The sequence below is a fragment of the Cupressus sempervirens genome, chromosome 2 (genome assembly GCF_028749045.1).
Source record: "Cupressus sempervirens isolate cs-2001-9-10 chromosome 2, ASM2874904v1, whole genome shotgun sequence".
NCBI lineage: Eukaryota > Viridiplantae > Streptophyta > Pinopsida > Cupressales > Cupressaceae > Cupressus > Cupressus sempervirens.
In genome coordinates, this window is record NC_143119.1 from 233,704,418 (window position 1) to 233,731,815 (window position 27,398).

The 27,398-nt window shown below is 35.9% G+C and overlaps 1 protein-coding gene across 1 annotated transcript in view; it reads right to left on the bottom strand.

The window, feature by feature from the left end:
- Nucleotides 1-27,398, bottom strand: part of LOC149571902 (uncharacterized) — a 212,587-nt gene that overhangs the window by 126,984 nt on the left and 58,205 nt on the right. Inside the window, exons 5-6 of the mRNA XM_089813309.1 lie at nucleotides 25,499-25,583; nucleotides 10,948-11,126 (exon numbers count right to left, since the gene is read on the bottom strand). Of these exons, the coding sequence (XP_089669435.1) occupies nucleotides 10,948-11,126; nucleotides 25,499-25,583 (264 nt within the window). The remainder of the gene's footprint in view (nucleotides 1-10,947; nucleotides 11,127-25,498; nucleotides 25,584-27,398) is intronic.

The following is a 27,398-nucleotide window of genomic DNA, read 5'->3' on the forward strand; positions in this document are numbered from 1 at the left end:
TGCATAATCCGATAAATTCAAGATGGAAATCCACAATAGAATACATGGCGACCCATGTGTGACATTGTAACATTCTAATACTCGGGGATACTTAGGTTTTTAGATGGTGCACTAAGATATATAGCATTCACCATCACTGGGCAAATGGGTCGAAGACCTAGCAACTTGATCATCAGGATACAATCGATGGAACCGCATGAGCTATTAAATAAACAATTTAAAACATAAAATAATTTAATTGAATTATAATACGTTCCTTAAAGGTTTGATTGATCTTTCATCTTATTATTAGAATACATATCTATGTACATACACATAGATATAAAAATGAAGTGACACCATCGTATTATTTTATTATAATAGAATAATGCTACTTCACCAATATATTTACATGTACGTCTATAAATTTAAATTATAATAATTTTCGAATTATAATCTTTCCAACTCTTCCTTCCAACCTTTTATTTTATTTTTCTTTCCCTCTCTTTTTTTAATCAATTTAATATTTGGCAATTCGAATTGTCTTATAACCGGCAGAAGCCAAGAAGGCACGATTCTTTTGAAAATTAAGCCGTGAATGAAGACGGACACCTTTTTTATATATGCCTGATTGCCTTGCGGTGGATATAAAAAAAAATTAGTAATCACCCGACTACCTTTCAATATTACTCTGTTTTCCTTATTTGTTCTATCACCTTCAGCACCTGATTTCACATAATCCTGTGTGCAGAAGTCTCTTTTCTTCCAATCTAAACATGAGCAGTAGCTCTGCCGAATGTACTCGGCCAATAAGTATTTTGCATTGATACATCTGTGATGTCTAGAGGAGAGTAGACTTTCAACTCGGATTCCAGGACTCCAAACATATTCAGTACATACATCAGGTTATGTAATGTCATTTCAGTATTATTTTATTGTTTCTCATAACAGCCAGTTAGGCTCCTAAGACTTTCTCTTTTCTAGATTTATTTCAAGATACAAATATGAGTTTTACTGCATACTCAGTGTCCTTTGTTAACAATCCTCTATCTTAAACTTTTATAATAAATTAGATACAACCCTTATGGAAACGGTTTTCCAAATGCAATTAAATCTATAATGAAATATACTATCCAATGATATTTTCCAAATAGTCTCAAGAACATAATCCTTCCGTTTACAGTTGTGATAAGCATACTAGGCAGCGAATCTATGCATAGACAGATTGCAACGAGTTTCGGCATTTATCATGATGATATCTTATTTGATATCTTGTTTGAATTTACAGATTGAACTTCTTTAATTTAGCCTTGATCATAGCAAGTGATAACCAAGTAACCAAAGTATGGATCCATAAATCATTATGTCACTAGATATTAGAATTAAACAATCAAATTTTGAAATCTTTAAAGAATATAATCTCTCAAATCACAAATTGTGATAAGTTAGAATATATGTAAATTATGAAACAATTGAGAATCAACAGAAAGAACCGGTTGTTCTAAGAATTCAAACACTTGGGACTCACCTAGCTGTATAGCCAAAGAAAAGGGTGAAGAGGTGAGAGAAAGAGATCTGCAATATCAAGAAAACAGAAATAAGATTTGATTTAACAATGTTTATTTATTTTTAAAAGGAAACTTTAATAGCTCATGCATGGTCATGTATATTGTATTCTCCTGTTGTCAAGTTGGGTGGTGTGATTAGGTACTAGAATGCTCAATGGGTGACAACATGTTCCTTGTCTATTTTGGGTAGGGAGGGCCTTACTCGTTAGAGATTGTGTGGGGATAAATATGGTCCGAGGTTGGGTGGTTAAGCCCCTGACAATGTTTCCCCTCTCCACAAGATGTTTGACGTGCGTCAGACAAAGATAAGCTATACATTCAATTGTTTGTCGAAAACAAGTATATTTACTTTTATAAAATATATGCAAGAAGAAGGTAAGGTTAATTGAGTTATATTATCGTTGCAGTTATTTTACACTTAGTTGCGAGAGATTTATCTAATGGATTGTTATTTCAGTCTTTCATTTATATGAATATTGAATATGAGCATATCCTCTAATTCTTAAGTTATTGCCACAATTAAGAAATCAGATGGAAGGGAATGACATAGTGGTATCTGAAGCCCTAATTGATTCAGTGGTATCTGGAGCCCTAAATGATACAGTGGTATCTGAAGCCCTAACTGATTCAGTGGTATCTGGAGTCCTAAACGAAATAGTGGTATCTGAAGCCCTAATTGAGTATCTGGAGCCCTAAATGATACAATGGTAATCGATGCCCTAATTGATACAGTGGTATGTGATGCCCTAACTGACATAGTAGTTTTTAATGGTAATCATCATTTGATTGTGATATAGCAGTATTGGATGGTAGTTGTTATTTGATCTTGTTATAGTGGTATTTGTGGACTAAACTAGGTGGTTGCAGAAGCATCCCTACAATGATTTCTTGGTTCAAATGCCATGGTATGTGGACTTTAATTTCTATAGTAAATTCATTCATGGTGTTTTAAGTTCTTAGTTAAGAAATTTTATTTAACTAATTTTAACCATCAATCTCTTTCATATGAATGAAACATTTAAATATCTTCCTATGAAAATGAAGTAATGACTGTATTTCTTTGAGTATGTTAGTTGTTAATTAAGACCCGGTAAAGGTGTATGTTACAATTAGAAACAAGGATGAATTATCAAAAAAGGGTTTATGCTTCAAATGCAAGGAACCTTGGGGCCGAGACCACCAAATGTAAAAAGGGACAATTACATAGTGGAAGAAACGGATGAAGTTGAAGCACCAAACAAAAGAATTAACATGAGTGAAAAAGAATATGGGACTCTAGCAGTGGTTACACAAGAAAGTGGAAAGAGACCCTTTCGTGTCAAAGGAACAATAAAGGGTCAGAAGGTAATTACAATAATAGACTCGAGAGCATCGCACAACTTTATTAGCTAGGACCTAGTAACCAAGAGAAGGTTGAAAACTCAAAAATTCAAAGGCTTTAAGGTAATGATGGGCAATGGTACTATTGATCAATGTATGGAGATCACGCCCCAATGAGAAATCACTTTAAATAACTACACTATAAAGGCATTTTTTTTGAGGTCAGATTACAAAACGATATCATCCTTGGGATGCCATGGATTGATTCCTTGGGACATTTTATTATAGACAGCCCCAAGTTGGAAGTAACTTTCAAACATGATGGAAGGGACATAACATTAAAAGGTTTGCAAGACGGATCTCCCAAAATAGTCTCTTGCAATAGAATCAAACGTATACTGAGACATGGTCAAGGAGAATGGATAGCCGCGTGTATGATTATGGATAAATCACCCTCCGATGAAACTATGACTCATGCGGAAATATGCCCCATCCTAGAAAGACACAAAAAATCTTTGAAGATATCCCACCAGAGCTGCCACCAAAAAGGGGTTTTCAGCACTCCATAGAATTAGAAGTGGGTGCCAAACCAGTCATAACCTCTCCATACAAGGAACCCCATAAATACAAAGAAGAGATTGAAACTATTAAGGAATTACTAGAAATGGGACACATCCAACCTAGCAGCAGCCCATTTGCGTCCTTAGTAGTACTCGTCAAGAAAAAAGATGGAACAATGAGGATGTGAACCAATTACCGAGCCTTAAACAAGAAAATTATCAAGAATAGATATACAATCCCCAGGATAGATGAACTAATGGATGAATTACATGGTCCTAAATATTTCTAAAAAATTGATCTAAGATCTAGATATCACCAAATTAGGATGAGGAAGGAAGACATTCCAAAAACAGCTTTTAGATGCCATTATGGGCATTTTGAATTCCTAGTACTTCCCTTTGGTCTTACAAATGCTCCTACTACCTTCCAATCACGTATGAACCATATCTTCAGACAACAATTAAGAAGATTCCACCTCATATTCTTTGACGACATTCTCATTTATAGTAAAACATGGGATGAACACTTGCAACATGTTAAGGCAATCCTAAATATTTTAGAAACAGAGTCACAATATGCCAAATTCTCGAAATGCGAGTTTGGTCTAAATGAGATCCTTTACTTAGGGCATAAGATTAATGTCGAGGGAGTAAGTGTAGATGAAGAGAAGATCAAAGCTATTAATGAGTGGCCGAAACCAAAGAGACTAACTCAACTCTGAGGATTTGCTAGATTATGCAGTTATTACAGAAGGTTTGTAAGAGGCTTCTCTAAACTAGCTTCCCCCCTCACAGACCTAACCAAGAAAGGTGCTTTTACATGGAACGAGAAGGCACAACAAGCATTCAAACAATTACAAGAAACAATGAGTTCATGTCATGTCTTAGCCATACCGGATTTTTTGCTGCCTTTTGAAGTTCAATGCGATGCATCAGGAGAAGGGATTGGAGCAGTTCTCATGCAAAAGAAACATCCTATAGCCTTTGAAAGTCACAAACTCACAAAATTAGAAAAGAATTTTCTGTGTATGATAAAGAAATGTTGGCTATAATGCATGTCTTAGCCAAATTTCAACAATATTTAGTTCGTGGGAAGTTCATTATGAAGACTGACCGTAATAGCCTATGATTCTTCCTGAACCAAAAAGACCTTAATGACCGACAATAAAAATGGGTAAGCAAGATTCAAGCATATGATTTCGACATAGAGTATGTAAATGGAATTAACAACGGAGTTGCAAATGCGTTATCTAGACGTCCCCAACTCCAAGCGATGACTAGTATTTCAAGAAATTGGAAGGTAGCTATCACTGTTGAGTATGCAAAGGACTTTGAAGCCAGCGAAATATTAGAAGAAAAATTCCAAATGAAGATTTCAAAATCCGAGATGAGATGATACTCTACAAAGGGAGAGTATTTCTAACTCCACAATCAAAGGTTAAAGAAACCATCCTAAAAGAGTACCACAATAACCCCTTGTCTGGCCATCAAGGATATTTCAAGACATATAAACAGATAAGGGAAAAAAATTCATGGAAAGGATTGAAGAAAGACATCCGAAGGCATGTACAATAATGCATGACATGTCAACGAAATAAGGCTGAAAAAACACATTCAGCAGGATTCCTACAACCATTATCCATTCCAAATGGGAAATGGGTAAGCATTTTGATGGATTTCATAACTGGACTGTCCAAAGTACAAGGGAAGAATAGTTTCTATGTGGTGGTGGATAGGCTGACCAAATATGCGCATTTCTTTCTAGTTACCACCGAATCATCAGCACACCAAGTAGCTGAACTATTTTTTAGAGAAATTTTTAGACTCCACAGCCTCCCCCAAAACATAATTAGTGACAAAGATAGCAAATTTATCAATCAGTTTTGGCAAGAATTATTCAAGTTATCAAGAACGAGTTTAAAACCTAGTACGAGTTATCACCCGCAAACAGATGGTTAAACCGAGATAATAAATAAGTGGTTGGAAGGATACTTGAAGAACTATGTAATCGGGCAATCAAAGGCATGGATCAAATGGCTACATTTAGGGGAATTTTGCTATAATACAACGCATCACATGTAGATTGGAATGTCTCCTTTTAAAGCTTTATACGGTTACGATGTACCTACATTTGCAAATATGATTTCTCAAGAAAGTCAAGTACCAAGTGCACAAGATTTTATTCAGCAAAGTATAGACATTCTAAAAACACTTAACGAAAACTTACAGCAAGCCCAGGACCAACACAAGATTTATGCCAACAAGAAATGCAGCGAAAGGACATTTTTTATGTGAGATCTACTATTCCTAAGATTACAGCCATATAAACAAACATCGATCAAAAGGAATGGAGCAAAAAAACTTAAACTAGGGTTTTATGGACCATATCAAATAACAAGGAAGATTGGAGATAGCATATGAACTACAGTTGTCTAAAAGTAGTAGAATACACAATATTTTCCATGTCTCACGCCTTAAGAAAGTATTGGGAAAACAAATAAAACTTTGTACAGAATTACCCCCATTGAATGACGAAGGCCAGCTTCTTTTGGAACCCGAGGTTATTCTAGAAACTCGAAGAAGGGAGTTGAGATATCGAACTATCACAAAGTACTTAGTCCAATGGAGGAATTTACCCAAGGAGGATGCCACATGGGAGAACGAAGAAACTATCAAACTGCTTGAGGACAAGCAAAATCAAGCGGGAGGGACTGTGATAACCCCTAAAAATCATAGCTAAACAATTGCATTGAAGATTCAATACATATAAATCATCATTTACTTATTAATCAAATAAAATCTCTTTATTCTAAATCAAAATATTTACTCTATTAACTCTTTATTTTAAATCAAAATAATAATAATAAAATAAATAATAATAAACTATTATTAAAATAATAATAGTCAATAAAAGCAATAAAGAATATAAATTAATATTGTTTTAATTAAATAACAATAAACTATTATTAATAAATAATAATTGTCAGTAAAAGCAATAAAGAATATATATTAATAGTAACAATAGTAATTGATTGTTATTAAAGCCAAAAAAAAAGACAATTCGTAACCAAGACACAGCCATAGACAATGGTCGTGACCCTCCACGAATGAGCACAAACAAGCATAAATCCAAGGAAAGAGGAACTAAACGGAGAGAAGAATATTGGAATCGAATTAAGATCAACGGAGGAGCAATCATACGAGAGGTCACGTAGCCAAGGAAGTGAATCCCGACACAAGAAGTCTTACACAGCTGGCCAAAACTGAAGAAGGATACACAAGGGCAAGCATAGAGAAACGTGCATCTTACACGGGTAGCCTAGAACATAAGATGGGTATAATACAAGAAGGATCATCAGCCAATACCACCAAGACGTCTCTACACACCCAGCCATCCTCCAGAACTCGAGAATAACTGCAGGAGTAAAACAGCACCACCAGCAAGCTGTCTCATTCATGTTTAAAATTATTAGAAGAACAAGTTGTTGGCAATATGACCAATCAATCAGATAAGGTAAGTTATACGGTTGTCATTTATGGCAACATATTTGTTTTGCAGATTAGTCATATTTATTTGTGAAGGAAAATTGTCTTCGTATTAGACAGTGTTACAGCAGCATGACAAATTTGTTGATATCGGAATATTCCCTTAGAATATTCTCTTGAGCAGTTAACCAGAGATGCATGACATCATACTAATGATGTATACCAGTGTGCATCTCTGTACGACCAACCGAGTTCAAGTTATGAAGGAAATAGTGATGCAGTAATGTTACAGCACATAACAGAGCATGTCAATAGAAAATGTTAGAAAACTTGAATAATTGTTCTAATCATTATTTATTGGTGAGTCGACTCTTAAGAATATTATGTGAGCCGACCAAGGAAGAATTTACCAATATGTTTGGTATAAGTAAAGAATGTCATTTGCGAAGTTACAATAAAATGTGATGTGATGTGATATTGCGAAATACATGTGCAACCAGCAATTGTGAAGTAATGCGAATGTAGTGAAATACAAGTGACAAGTGAATGCGATGATATGATTTATGATGCAAAGCAAGGTCACGCGAGATATGATGCAGATTGATGTATGCACAGTCACTCTTTGTATGAAGAATTAACAATCAGAAGATTTGCAAAGTACAACAAGTGTTTCAGTATTTTATGTATACTTATTGCTTGAAGAACTTATTGAATAGTTGCATGTTAGGGCAGTGGGCTCTTCTTGCACACATTTGTATATGATCTACCAACTCCTAACAGGGTTGAAGCAACTCCTAACAGGGTTGAGTCTTCTGACAAGGCCTAGTCTCCTAACAGGGACTCAAGACACTATGCATTCTTCATAGACTCCTAACAAGGTCAATATCCTTAACCGGATACCTTATAAAGTGAATCATCTTGTGGGTACCATCCCCATCAGGGTTTTCCTTTGGCCAGGGTTTCCCTAGTTAACAAACATGGTGTTATGAGTTCTCTTCTTGTATGGTTGCTTATTTTGTTTAGCACTATTGGTATTCTTTCTCATGCATGTGGAAAAGTAATTAACAAAATTCAGTTGTGGATAAAAAGATTGAAAATACTAATTCAACCCCCCTCTCAGTATTATCTATTTCTAACACAAGTCCAAATACATCCCACAAATAAGACATAAATTAAGCACAAATTACACAGAATCTTAAAGGGATCATTAAATAAGAAGAAGAAAATAGGAACATTCCCAGCGAGAGTTATAATACCTAAGGCAAAGATACAAATTTCTAAAGGTCAGTATATACAGTAGATTAAGACATATGTGTATGGAGGACTGGATATATCTAGGAGGAAAATCCGAGAGACCTAGAAAGAGGAAGATCCCTTCTAGGAAGGATGGATAGATCTAAAACCGACTACCACAAGGACTTGAAGAGAAGAAACGTACTAGGAAGAAGGTTCTTAGTGAAGAATTGTTCTATTTGATTAGGGCCCCAGGAAGCCTAACTAAGTCCCTGACCACCGACTCTCTCCTCAAGAAGGAATTAGATGACAATTAGTAGTATTAGGTCCCCTAGCTTAAATTTGTCTTGTTGTAATTGTAGATTTAAATATATATAAAATCTATTGGGATACTGATACATTTGTAGGTACAATAGCTAGGAAGTTCGGAAGGTAACCAGGGAAGCAAGGGACATTACATAAAATGACTACCCCTTTGCATCTGCTTGCCTTTGCATTGACCCCCAGGTTCTATAGCCAAGATGTCCTCAAGGGGAACAGCATTAGAGTTGCTCCATACAAAGATCCTGAACTTACTAAAGGGTGCAAGGCAGCCCTCTGCAGACTCTTTCCAAAGAAACTACGATCAGCAATGGGGTCTGAATTTATGAGTTTTGTGAACACCGATGATTGTGGTATTGATGCTTTTGAAGACAAGAACAATGCTGATGCTCCTATACGGTGGTACTTCCATGAACAAAAGTACCAACTCTTGCAGCCCGTTGCCATCAAAATTTTATCACAGGTAAGTTCTTTAATCTTAAGATTCTAATATGTAATTTCTTGTTCATAAATATTCAAAACTCTTCACTCTATAATTTCAAATCTGTAAATCTTGATAGGTTGCTAGTTCATCATCATCTAAGATAAATTGGCGCACATACTCCTTTATCCACTCAATAAAATGAAACTGAATAAACTCCAAGAAGGCAGATAACTTGGTCTTTGTGCATTACAACTTGAGGCTCACAACTCACAAAGAGAACACCTAGAAAAAAGGGGAGGCAAAACAATGGGATGTTGAACCAGAGTTGCAAGCCCACTTTCATGCACTAGCAATTGATGATGGTATTGGTGAACATAATGATGAGATACATAATGATGTTGAAGCTGATCCTAAGGCTACAGCTGAGACTACTGATGCTAGTCGTACTAATTGTGCTTCTAATCTACAACTTCCTAATGATGAGGAATTCTTTGATGAATTTTGATCACATGACTTATAGTGATTACTGATTACAGTGATTAGTGATTAGTAATGTTGGCATTACTGTTTTTGAATTGAAACATTGATATAGTGGTGTATTTTGATGTTTTGTAATGCTGTTCGAACTAAATCGTGAATATATATGGTGGTGTATGTTGCTAAATTGCTATAATATTAGCATAGTGGTGTATAAATTTATTTGCTGCAGCATATGTTTACATATATATAATTTATTTATTTTAAAAAAAAAACTTGTACGAACAAACACAAAACGAACCGAACCCAGCTCAAAAATAATTCCGGCAAATGTCAAACTCGTATACAAACCAGAATCCGAACCGGCAACTCAGCATATCTATTTATTGTGAATTTTTAGGGTTCATATGGAACAGTCAGCAATTCCCTGTACTAATTAATGATATCAATAAAAGAAGCATTTTTGTATTAAAATTTTATCGATCCACAACGATGTCCTAATATGCAATCAAGCATCTAGAAGGATTGGGCACATGCACACATACCACAGTATTGAGAGCATATTATCATAGTCGGCCATGCAACATGATATCACATATCTTCAAGGATGCGATGTAATAGTTTTCATATATTATATTTTTTTTTATTTTTTATGCACAGCTGTTTCCATTCCTGCTTCATATCATATTCAGGGTTTCCAACAATACAGCATTTCCCATACTAAAAATATTTGTTTTAATTTTCTGGTGCCATGGATATACATATTTATTTAATGCAAATTATTGGGGTTACATATGGAACAGTCAACCTAGTCAGCAATTCCCTGTACTTATTAATGATATAATTAAAAGAAGCATTTTTGTTATAATATTTTATCGATCCACGATGATATCCTAATATTTAATCAAGTATCTAGAAGATTTGGGCATATGCACACATATCATAAAATTGAGAGCGTATTATCATACTCAGCCATGCAACATGATATCACATATCTTCGAGGATGCAATGTGACACTGGATTATTGTGAGCTGAGGAGGTTAGGTCAAGCTTGTATGGATAGTATATATGAGCCAACCAAATGCCATCAATTTGCAATTACCTGGTCTAACCTTATGTATAAGCCATCTCCTGCCGTAATACTACACAATTCGAGCACAAAGGTAGGCCATTAGTACAAAGAATCTAATGTTAAAGGTATCCAATACACTGAAATATCTTGTGTGGTGAGTGTTGAATTGGTCTATTTTCTCCATTGTATATCCTTTCATATTTAATAAATTCATTAACCATACATGGTCCTAACTTACATCCACAATCATTTCTCCTGTGTTTCGCTGACTTCCATTACCTGGAATATATAACTTACTGCATGTTCCACGTGGATTTAATTTTCTCTAGTGTCCTAAATCCAACACTTCTATAGAATTAAAATCATTTTTATATTTACAATAAGCTAAAAAAATGCCATATGAATATTCCAGAATAAATCAGACTGGTTGACATAAAAGAGTACCAATTGCCTCCCTATAATTAGAAAAGAACGGAATAATCTAAAAAGCATAGCATATAGATTTACCTTATTTGGCCCTGTCCCTTTCATATAGTTTGGTCTCCACTCGCAATCTATCCCGACTACCTCAACCCCAGTAAAATACTTTGCAGCATTTATCAATCCGTCAACTGTGTCAACCCATATAATATTTTCTTCTGAAATAAAGTCGGATAATTGAAGATAATGGCTCTCCATAGCCTTTACTGCAACCAATAAAATCAGTGAACACAACATATACAGAGAATGTTATCAAAATCAACATACTGAGATGTTCAACTAGACATAAAACATGGAGCATTTAAAAGGTCCAGGGTTACAGTTCAGAATTTTCCACAAACACGATACCAAATCAATAACCAGTAGCATCAAAAAATGTATCTAAGTTGAAAGAGGAATTTATCTTGTTTAAAATACACATAAGGCTTATACTAATATAATTAGTTCATAGATGCTCTTCATTTACAACTGAATCATAAATTCATATATACCTTATTATCTACACTTGGTACAATGCACTAGAAAAGCATCTACATGAACAAAATGAGTGAGGAGTAGATTGTGCATTGTCGAATCAAGAATGAAGCATAAAAAAGTTAAAACATACGAAAATGACATAATATATATCACAATCCAAAACCACCACAGCATCACATTATGAGGCAGTATCACCACACATATGTTAGCATTACCACTGACTATAAAGGCAATGCCTTATGTGGATGAAAGTAATTTCATCCACAAAGAAAATATAATGTATGTAGCTAGAAATCTGGAGAAAATGGTCTTCACAGTGCAAAAATAAAGTGAAGATCTTTTCCTACTACTCTGTAACTCTCAGATTTTCACTTCCTTTTGGCAGCAGACATATACTAGACTGCAAAATAAAGCTTGTAGACTATAATCATTAGGTCGTATTGTTATTAGGGATCACAACCTAACATTTCTATGTAATGTTCTAAAATAAGGTTATAAAACCCTATAATATTGTATGCTTTATAAGCATATCCGTTTTGAAATGATTATAATTTAGTAACTATTAAATTATTAGTTATTTATGAATGGGGGTCATCAAAAAGGTGTGGATAGTGAAGTCACCCTTCCTCCTATATTTAAGGAGGCTCTATCTCATTTGAGAGGATATAAATTTGAAGCTTTATAGTGATTTATATACTATGCATAGCCAAGGCCGATCTATTTATGATAGAACATATTTTGTAAGTGTATAATAAAATGATGCTTTATGGAGTTTCTTGATCGAAAGGGTTTTCCCAATGTATATCTTGTGTAATGTGTGCATTTATACATGTGTGATTCTCGTATCATCTATTTTATGTTTTTTTTAAAATGATTAGTATTCTAAGATCCTAGTTTCTAACATGGTATCAGATGGGGGTAGGTTATACTTAAATCATTTTTACTGGAATTTCATTTAACAAAAATCAAAGCAACAAAAGTTTATGATATTATGCACCTAGCCTTATTGAAGTAGTCATGAATGAAGAAGGAGAAGACAATACCTATTAACCCTATGATGCACTATTCTCCCAGCCACTACCCCTGTAATATCTGAGTACTTCTGAAATTCTGTTTGCACCCAATGATTTCATGCCCTACTTATTCTGTAATGTCCCCATATTTGGCAAGCTTCGGGAAATGATTGAGTCAGTTCATTATAGTGACCATCGTGAGCTGGGGTGATTTGAGAGTCTCAATTGTCGACTTACAATTTTTAGTAAATCTAATTTGTACAATTTTCATATTTGGCAGTGTAGATAGTGGCGTTGGCAATCGGTCATTGCCTGCATTGGATTGGGCTACTAATTGCCTAAGCTCCTATTTATTAATTAATTAATGTTACTCTATTATATTTAAATGCTAAGTTACCAGATTCTCCCTTAGACCTAGGAATTCTTGGTTCAATTCTCTCAAAAGTCCAATCCTTGTCAGATTATTTCAAAAGTTTTCTATAGAGACCGAATTTCAGTGGGAATTCTCTAAAAGCAACCCTGGGAGAATTCAAGCAACTTTTAAGTGGCTTTGGTTTCCAGCAGAGGAACTCGAATAGAATTTTGAGAGAATTTGGTCAAAATACACCCTTTTGTTTACTTTTTCAAAAAGTTTTTTGCCAAATTAGACTCAAATTACTAATCATATTTAATTTGCATTCAATGATACCTGAGAAGAGGAATCAAGATGTATAGAAGTGCCACACATCTATTATGGAATGTAAGTAATACCATAATTCATGCATATAGCCTAACATGTATAGAAAACTATGGTATGAAAAAGATCTAAAGAGATCTTTACCGTGGATAATTCTGGACCCAAAGCCTGCTTTCTTGGCTTCATCCAATCTAATTCAAAGCTGCTTTCTTTGAATCATCCAGTATGATAATTAATGTGTGAAGCTTACAATGGGGCAAAAATCACAACCTTGGCCTTAAATAAGGCCTATAGCATTACTTTTTGTGCTTCTAATTTGCAATAGAAGAATGATGATGATTTACTTGATGATATTTGATAAATGATGGCTGATAATTAATGTTGACATTATTGTTTTTGAAATGAAACATTAATATGGTGGTGCATTTTGCTATGTTACTTTAATATTAGCATAGGGGCATATGAACTTATTTGCTGCTACATCTATGTACAAACACAAACCCACATATATATTTTTCAAAACAATATTCTTGTATGGACGAACCCAAAATGAATCCGAATCCAACCCAAAAAAAATTCAACGAAATTCAAACCCGAATTAGTACCCAAATCTAGACTAGCTAATTACCGTACAGGGTAAAAAGTTTAACACATGTATAACACGATTCAATGCAGAACAAATACTTTATTCATATATGCACTTGTTGATTACCATCTAAATACAATGACTACAATGATCCAATGATTACAACTATGATTCCAAAGTCCATCTCAAACGTGTTCATATACCTTTCCGAAGGGGTGACTCAAGCGTCACGCGCCCATTCGGATACTACTCTACCCGTCGGCTACACTATACATTTTACCGACAACATCATCCCCCCCCCAAAAAAAAAGTCATCTCCGCACGACAATACAACAAAATTTCAAAAATACATCAATGCATAAGAACTAGTCAGAGGGATGCGTCTGTGTCCTCAGCTCGTTCAGCTCCATCCATAACTTGTAGACCTGTTCGTTCTAATTTTCAGCTCTACTTCTGCTTCCATCTGAAGCTCCAGGGCTGACTACATCATCTCTCCTAGTTCTCCCAACTCCTTCTCCTTCTCTGCTACCATCTTTTCCTTTTCTATTGCCAACTGTTCTTTTTCTGCTAACAAGGCTGTCCTCTCGGATTGCCAGGCTGCCCTCTCAGATTCCCACGCTACCCTCTCTGAAGCTAACCTGGCAGCTAACTCCTCCCAAGCTCTCTCAACGGCTTCCAAATCCACCTGACTCCTTCGAAGAGTGTAGTACGCCTTCCTGTATAACTTTTCTATCTCATGAATCAGAGACTCTACCCGGCTCTCCATCTCAGGGTCTCTCGTCGTGGACCAATCCTGCCGCATCTCCATGGTCTCCACTTCTAGCCATCCCCTCTCTTCAAAACAGACTTTAAATGCAGCTGGACATCCCAACCTCATGAAGGCTATGACTCCCTCCAGCTCTTTCACCACTGACTCAAACGCCTAAGTCTTAGCTGCAGCTGACACTTGGCGAGAATGAGATGCTAGAGTTGCGACATCATCAAGAAAAACTGCCTCTGTCATCACTGTCTCTTGCGCTACTGGGTGTTCCTGCTGTGCACCCATAGCCCTCTCCACAGCCTCCGCCATACGCTCAATAGCACTATGCAGTACTTCCTCCCTCTGTGCCTGCCCAACCTCCTCTAGTGGGTTCTCCGGAACTACTTCCAGTGTGGGTGTTGGAAGGTATGTCACTCGAGGTGTGGGGGTTCGATGGAACTTTGTACTCAGGAAAGCACTCAGCCTCTGGGATCGACTCTCTCTGTCTCACTCCGGTGATGCCAACAAGGCCGTATCTACTGTGACCACCACATTAGAACCTACTACATCCAGTCTAACAATTGATGCCCCCAACTCCTCGCCTATCACTACCTCCATTACCCCTATCTCTGTGTTTATCTCTGTATCACGTACCAAAATCTCATCTCTTGTATCTGTTAGAGTCTCACAAGCTGGCTCCATCGGTACCTCCGGAGCTGCCATCTCCGTGGGTGTCGGATGTGACTCCGCTACAACTCATGTCTCTACAGTGGGCTGCATCGTAGCTGAAACTGGTGTCATCACCACTGGCTGCCGGAGTTGTCCAAACCCTGGAATACCATGTATGCTTACAGGAACCAAGTGTGTCGTGGTCGAAAGTACAAGTCATGGAAATCTCAAGGGTGTAGTCGTGATCACTTCTACCTCCTCATCCTCTTTTTCTTCCCCCTCAGACCCACTTTCCTCTGAAGATGTCTCCTCTCAGCCACTATCTGTGTTTCCACCATCCGGCCTTGGTCGCTTCTATCCTATAGTTTTGGTGCCAAGAGTATCCAAATGCCTCCACTGCATAATAGGTGGCTCGCCAAGCGTGAGTGGTCTCGATTTTGCCTCAAGTGCATCATTCAAGATCATCCGCGTCGTTGCCTCCAAGAACAAACCAATAGCATAATGTGGCATATAGAACGTTTTATGTTGCAAAATGAGGAACTCCAACATTCATTCGACCAATAATGCTGCCCAGTCATAAACTCTGTCGTGCAAAATCCCGTTCATCATGTGTAACGCCCCACCACGGGATCCAAAAGAAATAACCTAAAGTTTTACTAAGTTTGGTAGCATTTTTTTTTTTTGAAACATGAAAGATAAACCATTCACATCAAACACATAGTAGCGGAAGCAATAACATACATTCAACTAAAAGCATACATAACAGGTTACATTCCTTAAGGATCCCATGACGTTGAATCACATTTAAATCTAATCTAAAACTAAGTCCATCAAATACCACATCCATATGAAAGAATAATGAAAAGTCCAATGTCCATTTAATATACATTTGTTCCGAATGCCTCTTGGCAAATTAATTCGGAATGCTCATTCATCCACTGTACATGTCACAAGGTATGAAAGGCTTAAAAGAACATACATATATAAAAATAGAAATACATAATCCTCTTCGGATCTATGATACGAACAATAAAATAAATGAAACCATCCACCATACATAATACATCCATACATCAAAAGATATAGCCATAATAAAATGATACAACATCCATCATAAAATATAACCATTCATCATAATGATCATGAACAAAATGAAGGTAAACGCCAAAAAAGAATGCTCCAGCCACGGTGACCACAGACGGATCTCAATGGTAAGAGTGAAAAAGCACTACCACCCAACCGCGTGGAACCTAAATGGCCCACTCCCACCGCACTGAGGAGATAGTCTCAAGTCCCGAATAGGATACCAAATCACATAACACAAATACTCTCTAAGTCCAAGAATCCTAAAAGCATACTAACTCAGAGGTTCCAACATAAATCGACATCTAGACCTAGAGGCACACAAGACACATAGGTATCTACTATGTAAGCGAGAAAGTATCATCACACAAATCATGTTCGGAGTTACCCAAGCAGTCCCTTAGGACTCTCGGGTCCCTAGTGATCCCTGCGGCCACTAGTATCCTCTCGTATTGACAAGGCATACTACGGAATGCAAGTTCATAACCAAGCATTCTCTCTACTCTCATCCTAGTCTATACTAGCACTCAAGGCATAGGTGAGAACATACATTTATCTCTTATTAGGTTCATTTAAGTTAGTATTAAGTGTAAAGTTATCACTTATTAAACAACTTACAATGTGTTACCCCCAGGACCACTTAGGGTCCCCAACCCCCATTGCAAGCCACTTCCGAACACTGCATATAGATAACCTACCCTAAGCTCATGAAATCACAAATCATAGAATCATAGTAAAATCACCTCAATCCTATACAAGTGACTGGGTAGCATCATAAAGATAATCATCATATCACATCAGTTCTCTACGAGCAACTGGAAAGCAACCAAGATAAGTCACAATAACCATCGGTTCTCGACGAGCAACTAGAAAGTGATAAAGATAAATCATAGTGTCTATTGGTTCTCAACGAGCAACCGGAAAATATCCCAACAATATTGATCAATGACTCAAAATGGTTAAATCAGGTATCTCATAGCATATATCCCGCTATCCCAGAAAGAAACTGAAACATAGTAACCAACAATAAAAACATACTCATCATAAGCATACCATCACATACATGGTTGAGCAATAATGATCGAGATCGAGTCAACAAGATACCACACTCACAAAACCCCTGAGCCTCTGGTAGACATCCTATAACTGGTCAACACACATATAGCATGAAGAAAACAAGGCTCATCCAATAGCAACACATAGATCCTAAATGTCTCAAGAGGCCATCATGCACCTTCCTCGGCACATCCAGGTGTCAAGAAGATGCATACAGACTTGCAACATTTATTCTATTGGTCTGGGATGAAGCGCGACATTGCTGATTTTGTGGCTAGATGCCTTAGAGTGTCAGAGAGTCAAAGCAAAACACCAGCATCTGACAAGCCTTTTGCAGCCGAATCTCATTCCTTCTTGGAAGTGGGACATCATTTCTATGGACTTCATAGTAGGATTACCCATGACTGCTCGTCGTCATGATGCTATCATGGTCACCGTTGATCGGTTGACTAAGGTGGCACATTATTCGCCAATCAGGTCTTCCTACACTGCAGCTTCTGTAGCTAATGTCTTTATGCGCGACATTGTGAGACTACATGCTATTCCCCGAAAGATCATTTCGGATAGGGATCCTGTTTTCACTTCCGCATTTTGGACATCACTGTAGCATGATCTTGGAGTGCACTTGAATTTCAGTTCGGCATATCACCCAGAGACAGATGGACAAATAGAGAGTGAATCAGATTCTGGAGGATATGTTGAGGATGTATGTGATGGATACGCAAACTCATTGGAAGGACTATCTCTACCTAGTAGAGTTCGCTTACAACGAGGAGTATCACAGTTCTATTGGCATGGCACCTTTCCAGGCCTTATATGGACGTCCTTGTCGTACACCTTTGAGTTGGGATAGTCTTGAGGATCGCATCCTGTTGGGTCCTGAGATGCTTCGTGATATTGAGCAATAGGTAGTGCATATCCAAGAGCACTTGACTACGGCACAGGATAGGCCAAAAATGTATGCTGATGCACATAGGACAGATAAGCAGTTTGCTATGGGAGAGAAGGTTTTCTTGAGAGTGTGTCCACGGAAGAGTCCAATCCATTATGGAAAGGGCTCGAAGCTAGCACCTCGTTTTGTGGAACCATTCGAGATTCTTGAGAGGATTGGTCCAGTTGCCTATCGTCTTGCTTTACCGCACAGCCTAGCTCGCATTGATGATGTTTTCCATGTTTCAGTACTTAGGTAGTATATCTCTGATGTTGTACATATTCTTGATTGGAATGCATTGCAGGTACAGGATAGGAAGCTGGCTTTGGAGCCGGTTCGCATTCTGGAGCAGCAAGAGTTGACCCTCAAGGGTCGAACCATAGAGCAGGTAAGGGTCCATTGGGACCCTACTGACGACTCTTCAGCTACATGGGAGGATGCATCTAGATTACAGGATTTATATCCCTTTTTGTTTATAGGCTTCCAGGAGTAAGCCTAATCCTAGCGGAGGTGGATGTAGTGCCTGCCCCTGGTCTAGATTTTCCTAGTTTACATTTATGCTATTATTGCCAAACTCTTTTACACCAGTTTTATGTTTGATGATTAGTAGCATTATCTTGAGATTATTAGATATATGATGAGATTACTTGATACTCTATACTTCATGTGTGCATGATGATTATTACAATGTTGTTAAATTATTGATGATGTTTAGTTAGATGGATTATCGTATGTGTTTTCTTATGGATACTTACCCCATACTGCATATGTATGTTGTGCGTGTTTGTTTTCTTTACGTATGGCATTTATGATGTGGTTAAGGAAGGGAGTCGTAGTCACCTACTAGTTGGGATCTACACGATGCACCACTTCCTACCATTGCCTGTTTAGCTTAGTATATATTGTGTATGTACATGCGTGGATTTTATGCAGGTTGCAGATACCGGGTATCGACTTCCCTGAATTGCCAGGATGAGCGTACCCTATCGTATTATCTCAATGGTAAGAGAGGGGAGATAAATTCTTAAGTCCAAATCCTAAACCTTTGAGCCATTTGTCCTAATTGACAATTAGGACAAGTATCTGAGTCGTGTACCTTCCGAATGCGTCGGATGACGTTAATTCGTAATTTTAACCCCTTAGTTTGATTTTGTATGAATTTTTCTATGATAGGTTTTCATATTTTACTTTGGGATTTTTTGGTGAACTTGCTGTTAATTAAGTCTGATTAAAAGATTTAATTAATGATTTAATTTAATGGAAAATTTATATGATATTTTAATATTTTATTTAATTAATTGAGAAATTAATTATATAAAAAGAATTAAATTTGAGGATAAATTTATAAGTTCAAATTTGGAATGTGATAATGTTTAGTTAATTTAATAATAATATATTTAGAGTGCATTTTAAATAAACGCTAAATAATATTAAGATTGAAATTAATAAATAGTTATCAAAAAATATCAATGTTCAAAAAATAAAATTAGAAGTAGAAAAAGAAATTAATTTATTAAAAGTTTCATGATTGCATAATACGTGCATGAGACTAAATTAAATTAATTAATTTAAAAAGAAGTCAAGAAAAAAAAAATTAAATAAAGTAATTTAATTGATTATTGTATGTGCATGGAAAATATAAAAGAAAGACAAATAAAAGTTAATAAAGAATTAAAAGGTTGTGAGCAAAGAGTTCTCTGGGGTGAACGCACAATTAGTGCCCTGATTTTAGAGAGAGAACTCCTTATCACAATTTCGGAGTTCATTTCCAATGGATTGCGAATTTTGGGAAGGAAGAAATTTTTAGAGAAGGAGAAAGTTCTGAAAGGGAAATTGTTCTCTACAGATTTATGGGGCGTAGCGAATTAGCATCAGTGTCCAGGTAGACGCTTGTGAAAATTTGCATAATTTAAATACGTTCTTTTCTTTCCTGTCTTCTTTGTTTTTGTTAGATGATTGTCTGGATAATTCTCGCGTAGAATATATCATGTTGTGGATCCTGGATATTTGGAAATTTCTCTATACATGGAACGTTCTATTTGTTCAATATAATTTTTTCTTACAGTAGATTCTAGATTGAGAAATTTACCGGGAAGGGCTTGAATTTTTAATTGGGAAAATCTTCTTAGAGGAAATTAAACCAAAAAGGAAAAATGGGTATACTATTTTCATCCATCAGACTAATCCTTCGATTTGATATTAAAAAAAAAATGCTACCAAACTTAGTAAAACTTTAGGTTATTTCTTTTGGATCCCTTGGCGGGGCGTTACATCATGGCTATGTGGGGAAAAGAAATATCCAAAGCGCAGCTCAAACCTGTGAGGTGGTTCTTCACTATATCCATTAAACAACGCCAATGACCCCCTTGAATACTAGATTTCTTTAACCCTCTGCCCTTGGATGTGTCTGAAAGAGCCTCCTGTTCCACCTGCGACAGGTCTCCGTACACAAGCTGTATCAACTTCAACTTCACTTCACGGCTCATCTTTTTTGGCTTGCTATCTATTTTTCTCCCACCTTGAACATGACTAGGTACGCCAAATACTCACGTAAAATCAGCAGGTCTAAATGATACTACTAATTTGTGATCAAGATACTCAAATGCACTGGTTCGAGGGACCCTATCATATGTTTCCATCATAATGTGCAAAAACCCTTCGTAGTCTCTGATGCAAAATACTGGCATTTGCACTACCCATTCCACCTGAGCTTTCCTGATACTAGTCTTCACCGAATGGTTATCTAGATTCTCCTGCCACCACTTCCAGCAATCTGCACCATTTAATCCTTAGATTGTGATACTCTGTATTGTAGGAATGTCTCCCGGCTACTTCGATTGCTTTGCTTTCTTCTTAACGGCACCTGCACTAGTCCCTGCATAGGTCCCTCTTGCTACACGAATTCCAAAAGGTAGTGTCTTCGCATTCTTGTTCATGGCAGTGTCTTCATCTAGTTTCCTCTTCCAAGCTCTCTTCCCAATTGACTACATAACTGTCAGGCTTTTGTCGTTTTGTCAGTCAATCTCAAACCGTTAAGGCAGTTACTACTTCCGTACAAGCTTTTCATAATTCCTTCTCCTTTGCTAGCTTCCGTACTATACGGCTTCTATGGTACGGCTACACAGTTTTGAGTTTGGCTTAGCTTTGACTCCTCCATTTTGTAGTATATTGGTGAGTATTCCCGCCTGTCACGTGGGTGACCCGGATTTGGTCCCCAGCAATGGTGCCGAATGATTACCGTACAGGGTAAAAAGTTTAACACGTCTAACACGATTCAACGCAGAACAAATACTTTATTCATATATGTACTTGCTGATTACCATCTGAATACAATGACTACAATGATCCAATGATTACAACGATGATTCCAAAGTCCATCTCAAAGGTGTTCATATACTTTTCCGAAGAGGTGACTCAAGTGTCACGCGCTCGTTCGGATACTACTCTACCTATCGGCTACACTATACATTTTACCGACAACACCAGCGACTTAGTTTAAATAGTATAAAATGATGATGAATTAATGCAGCCTCTTATGTGGAGTTGCATTTGGGAAACTTGTGTCATTGAAGGATTACAAATATGCATCCAATTGTCTAATTTTCTTTTGTTGTCTTGAGAGTTTTTTCTGAGGTGATTTTATGCCCTGAAGTATAAGGGTTTCAAGCTGAGAAGTGTTTTGAATTACTGCTAAGGTATAGTGATTTAATTCTGAATTTGGTTGAATCTCCTTATTGTATTTATCTGTGGCCGGGAGAGAGCATTGTAGCTGATTAATTTAGAATTATCATTAATTCTATTCACTACTGCTGAAAGGTTTGATTTGGCTGAAGGATTGTATTTGGATTGAATTAATAAATTCAATCCAGCTGAAGCTCTTCCATTCTGTTTATTCTGTTACTGGGGAGGCATCATTGTTGAAGTTTGGATTGCAATACATCTGTGATCATTACTGTGGGGTTATTTACTAATTATATTTGAGATCATTGCTTGGAATTTGTGGTGCAAAGAAGGCTGCAATTACCAGTTGCAGCAGAATTTTGCTCAAATTCATACCTGTGATCAACCCTACAGGGTCTGCATTCAACATACATGGCTGCAGTTAAGCATTGTCAGGCAGCATTTGGGTTTAACCAGACCTATGATTGAATATACAGGGGATGCATTTGGATTTTCAGGTGGTCTGTGATTAGATTTGCAATAATCAGGTTCCTCTAGTAAATGTTATCTGAATCCTTTGGCTGAAACTATCAATATCAATTTCCAACATTAATAATTTTGTAAGCAAGTGGATTTGCCAGCAAGAAATACATTGCAATAGTTTTCAGAATTAATGTGTGATTAGAAGACTGAATTTATTTGGCATTCAATGTGCAAATCTTCCCTTACAATCTAAATTGGTTTGGCAATAGTTATTCAGTAAATTGCTTTATCATTTAAATTATTTTGACTCTGGTAGCTTGAAGTTGAGGAAATTCACAAATCAAGAACATTTGGAGAAGATTTTCGGTGGTGATAGTACTGCTTGCCAAGAGCTTGACGAAATGTCCTCTTGGCTATAACTGAACCGGGCTATTACACCTCCTCTGTTGGAAAACTAATTGGTAATCATGTCTTCTCACAAAAGGTTTGGATCAACTTAAAATTCACTTTGATCTGAGCTTCCCAAACTGGCTGTAAATATTTATACCCTGCTCAACAACGACGATGTTTCCCAGTTACGTCCACACACCTCTCAAACGTGGACATGGCAATGCTCCCTTCACTTGGCTTTCTTCCATGAAACATATATATAACAGTAAGAGAATTGTGTTAAAGTTTACACAGTTGAGTTTCAACAACACCAATATATATTACTTTTTGTGGCAATACTTTTATGCCAATTGACATATATAAAGGCTTTCTTTTGTTTTTATTATATTCATTAATGCATATATATATTGTTTAATAATTATTATCATAATATATATACCAATATTATTTAGTGATTGCTTCATTTAGTTATAATATTTAATAAGTATCTACTTTAAATATCGTAAATAATTATTTAATTATCCTGTCGTAATATTGTGGATAATTTTTATAAGGCTCTTTAGCCATAATTCTTTGCAATTTGACTAATAATAGAATTTCTGCCACATTAACTATTTTTGATAAAGTGCCAATTAAACTAAACATTCAATCAACAATAGTCAACTATTTCTAATATCACATTTTAGCATTTAAGGTAAATAATTGTCCAGCAAGATTTTGTAGGTGATGTTAATACATTTCAAATTCTCCAATATTAAGATAAACCAAAATAGTGCTAATATACTAAACAAAAGTATTCTACTACATTTACACATTAACTAGAAATTAAGTGTTAATCTTGTGTCATTTTACGAAATGAATGATTTTAACATCTATGAATTGTAAATACAACCCTATATTGTGGGTTGTGCAAGATACATAAAAGCATAGTACAACTAGAACTACATATAGATAACAAAGTGTGAATCCATAAACACCTTGATACTAGGGATAAAGTGTATTTACGTAGCTTGGGTGACAAAGAATGTCCCCACTACTCAGGTGTCTTTGATAAAGTTGAGAGTGAATCCTTATTTTGCTAACAAATAAATATATATACAACAATTTTCAAACATAATTTGATACTCAGGAAGGTACTTGTACTTGGTCAGATGCCTGAAATACAAGGAAGGGTACCCACCTTAAAATATCCGTACAACTTGTAGAGATGTTTGGTACAATGCTTGGGTGATCTATGATATATCTAGCAAGTGTTTCAGGAACTATATTGGTCCTAATGAGTATACAAGTCTCTAATCAAAGCTCTCACATGTTACATATCCTTATGGACACAAAGTCCATACGAGAACCTATCCCATTAGGATAGAGGTGTGGACTTATACAGCAATTATTTATTCCTATCTCGCAAGACAAAAGAACCGAATTGGCTAATTGAACAGTGTCCAGTATGGTCCTCCTCATGAAAAGAAAATTGCAACTCCTGAGTACTCAATAACTAGAATTATGAGGTAAACACAGAAAAAAAAACCTGCATTCTAAATTTTTTATCATCCGCTAACTTGTGATCTGTTATTTTATACTTAGGACAGAATGGTCCTTAAACATTTTGTTAGTGACAAATCATTCCATTTATTTGCATTATTTTGTTTGCGATTTTGATATTTACAAGTTAAATTGAAGTCAAATGATTATGTCAAGCTTTGTGTCAATATCATTTGTTCATCTAAGTAGTGGTATCGCATGCTCTAGTTGTCAAGATCTTGAAATCTCACCATTCATGTTAATGTTATTATTCCATTTCATCTATTTTTTTCGCCAAATTATTGATCTTTGTCTTAGCCTATAAAAAGGTGGATATGATTTGTGTATGTAGATCAGTTGTGTTCATTAAAAAATATAGAAAATTTCATTTGTAATAAGAGTTGTTTTCAACCTTGTGTTTGCACACAATACTAGAGAAAATAGAAAAGCCACACAAAAAGGTTTGTGTAGTGTGAATAATTAAAGGTTTTGTCCATAGCTTTGCGCGTAGGGTAATTTAGATCTTAGGAAGCCTCCCCTTATATTTTGAAGAGAGCTTTTATATCACATATTATTCCTAGTTGAATTTTTGCAATGCTAACATATCACATTATTGCGAGCCCCTCAGAAATTATTGCTATTAATATAAATGAGTAACATATTTTTTCCACCTGCTTCTTGCCTTAAGAGTATCATCATCAGACATTTTTATGAATAAGTGACCAGTCATTGTTCTCCTTTGATGCTTTTTACTCATGGTAATGGTAGTGAACAAATTCATTTCTATAAATCTTGTATGTCAGATGCAATTTAATTATCAGAGACTAGATATAAACACAAACTTGTGAATGTTCTAATTTCTGAAAAACATGTCAAATATTCAATCCCAAGTTTTCTCTTATCTAAACCAAGAAAACTAATATTAAAAATAACAGTTTACTAAAGGAATTACATAACATAATAGAATAAGTTTATGAGCATTCAAGGAAACAAATTTTTCAGTCGACAACAACAATAAGAAATGCTAAACATTTCAGAAAATAATTTCATGTTTAAGCCAAAAGCCCATTTTTATTTTTTTTATTCTTCTCCTCCTTTTTAACACCATATAGTGAATGATAACTAAACAAAATTCTAAACTTGAAAAATACGAAACCATCCATGATGCCCATAACATAAGCAGGCATCAATTCAAATCATATTTTTGCCTTTAAAACTACCATTAGACTCAGATAGCTGTAGATTATTAAGTGCCTAAAAATGGTTGCATGTTATAGAGATGTTTAATTCATACCTGGAGATGAAGGTACAGTTAAAGAATAACGATGGCATATGTCAGTTGCCTTTTCATCATCACCCATTTCACATGCCAAAGCAGCCTTCAAAACATAGAGTTATTCCCCACAATCTCGTCAAACTCAAACAATGAAACTTATAAACAAATAAAAGATCACAATATAGCCAATTTGAGAAAAGCTAACAAAAGAGAAGATGAAAGCCAGTTAATAGAAATTAAGAGAAACAGAGCTACTATCATGTTGATCAAGATGTTAATATAACATATTCAGATATTCTAAGTGATCTTAGAACCGGAGATCAAGCACATAAAACAAAGCATCATCAATGCCATACATAGATAGTTTACTGTCCCCTAGATTTTCCAGGGTGTGACAACAGACTTCATTTCAAAAAAGGTTAGAAGATTAAATGAATAATAGAACAGCTATGTTTATAAAATACAGCCACAAATTCAGTCCGTGACTCTTTCGATGTCTCTGGTGACAGTGATATTTTTCAGAAACGAGATGACAAACATTTTTTTATTTAATGATGATTGATTTTAAGCATTTTCGGATCAAGAAGGCTCATAAATTTCATGTAAGCAGCTCATGTTTTAAAGGAGTGCACAAAGTCATCAATTTTACTCACAAGAGATCAAACTAACCTCTTTTCGGAATGCCTATTTTGAATTTGCCTTCTTCGTTAAGTTCAACCAAATGTTTCTCAATGCTTAAAGCATTAACATCAAAGGAAAATTCTTTGTCTAAGAGGTCAGTTGCTTCATTGAACTTGGTACTCTTTCATAATTCTGATGATATGTCAAATTTGTTGGTGGATAGAAGATTTTGGATCCTCTTTAAAGGTTTCTAACACCTTTTTATAAAAAGTTTCAAGTGATATAGAATTAATCCTCACCGGTGGCATTTCAGGCTACCCATCTGCACTAATGACTTGCTGGCTAGTGACACAAATAACCACATCAACATCAATCACCGGTTGTCAATTTCAAGCCAGCGGCATAATAACTACGAATACAACAAATCCCAGCATCTAGCAGATTTAATGATTGATTCCCCTATTGGCAGCATCCACAACTCTCACTAACAACAACTTTTATATCAAAGCATAGTGAATATTCCCACACTCGCCATATTCCAATCTTGAGATTAATAAATAGAATATTGCGTTAGACCTTGTCATATTCTAGCATTACCTAGCATATTTCAGGCATTTCAAGAAAGAAGTGACTTTTTAAGCACAAGGGTATATTTAAGTGTAAAGAGCATATTTTGTCCACTGACATCGTTGTGACACCAAAAATACTCTTGTATGGCCTTTGGCCACTAACTGTAGTCTTTATGACCAAAGGGAGCTTCTTTTTTCCCTTTTTGCATCACTTGGACATATGGTATTGGATTTTTGCAACAAGATATCGATGAAAAGCTAATTCTACATACTTTGCATTGGTGTGGTTGTCATTAGATTTTTTTTACTAGTAAATCTTATCACCTATCAAAGCCAAAATCATCTTTCTTTTCTTTTGAATTCATAACATTTTTTCTATATCTCCAATTTTTGTAAGTCGTAAAATATTGGATAAGTATTTTAGATCCTTTTAATTCTACCCATGCACTTTTTCCACAATTTATCAAAATCTCTCCTATTGTCGATTGTCTCATTCAACTTGATGGTGCAGATTGTCTCATTCCCTTGATAGTATGAATTGCATACCCTCTATTGATGATACTTTAGAGGATCTTGAGAAGATCAATAGACTTGCATGTTCCAAAATTCATAGATATGTCTCTTGTTCTTGCTACCATTGAAACCCAATCTTCATCTTCTGCCATCCTTGATAAAATTAGTGTTATCTCCAAAATTTGCACTCTAATGCTTAAGTCATAAAACCTTCA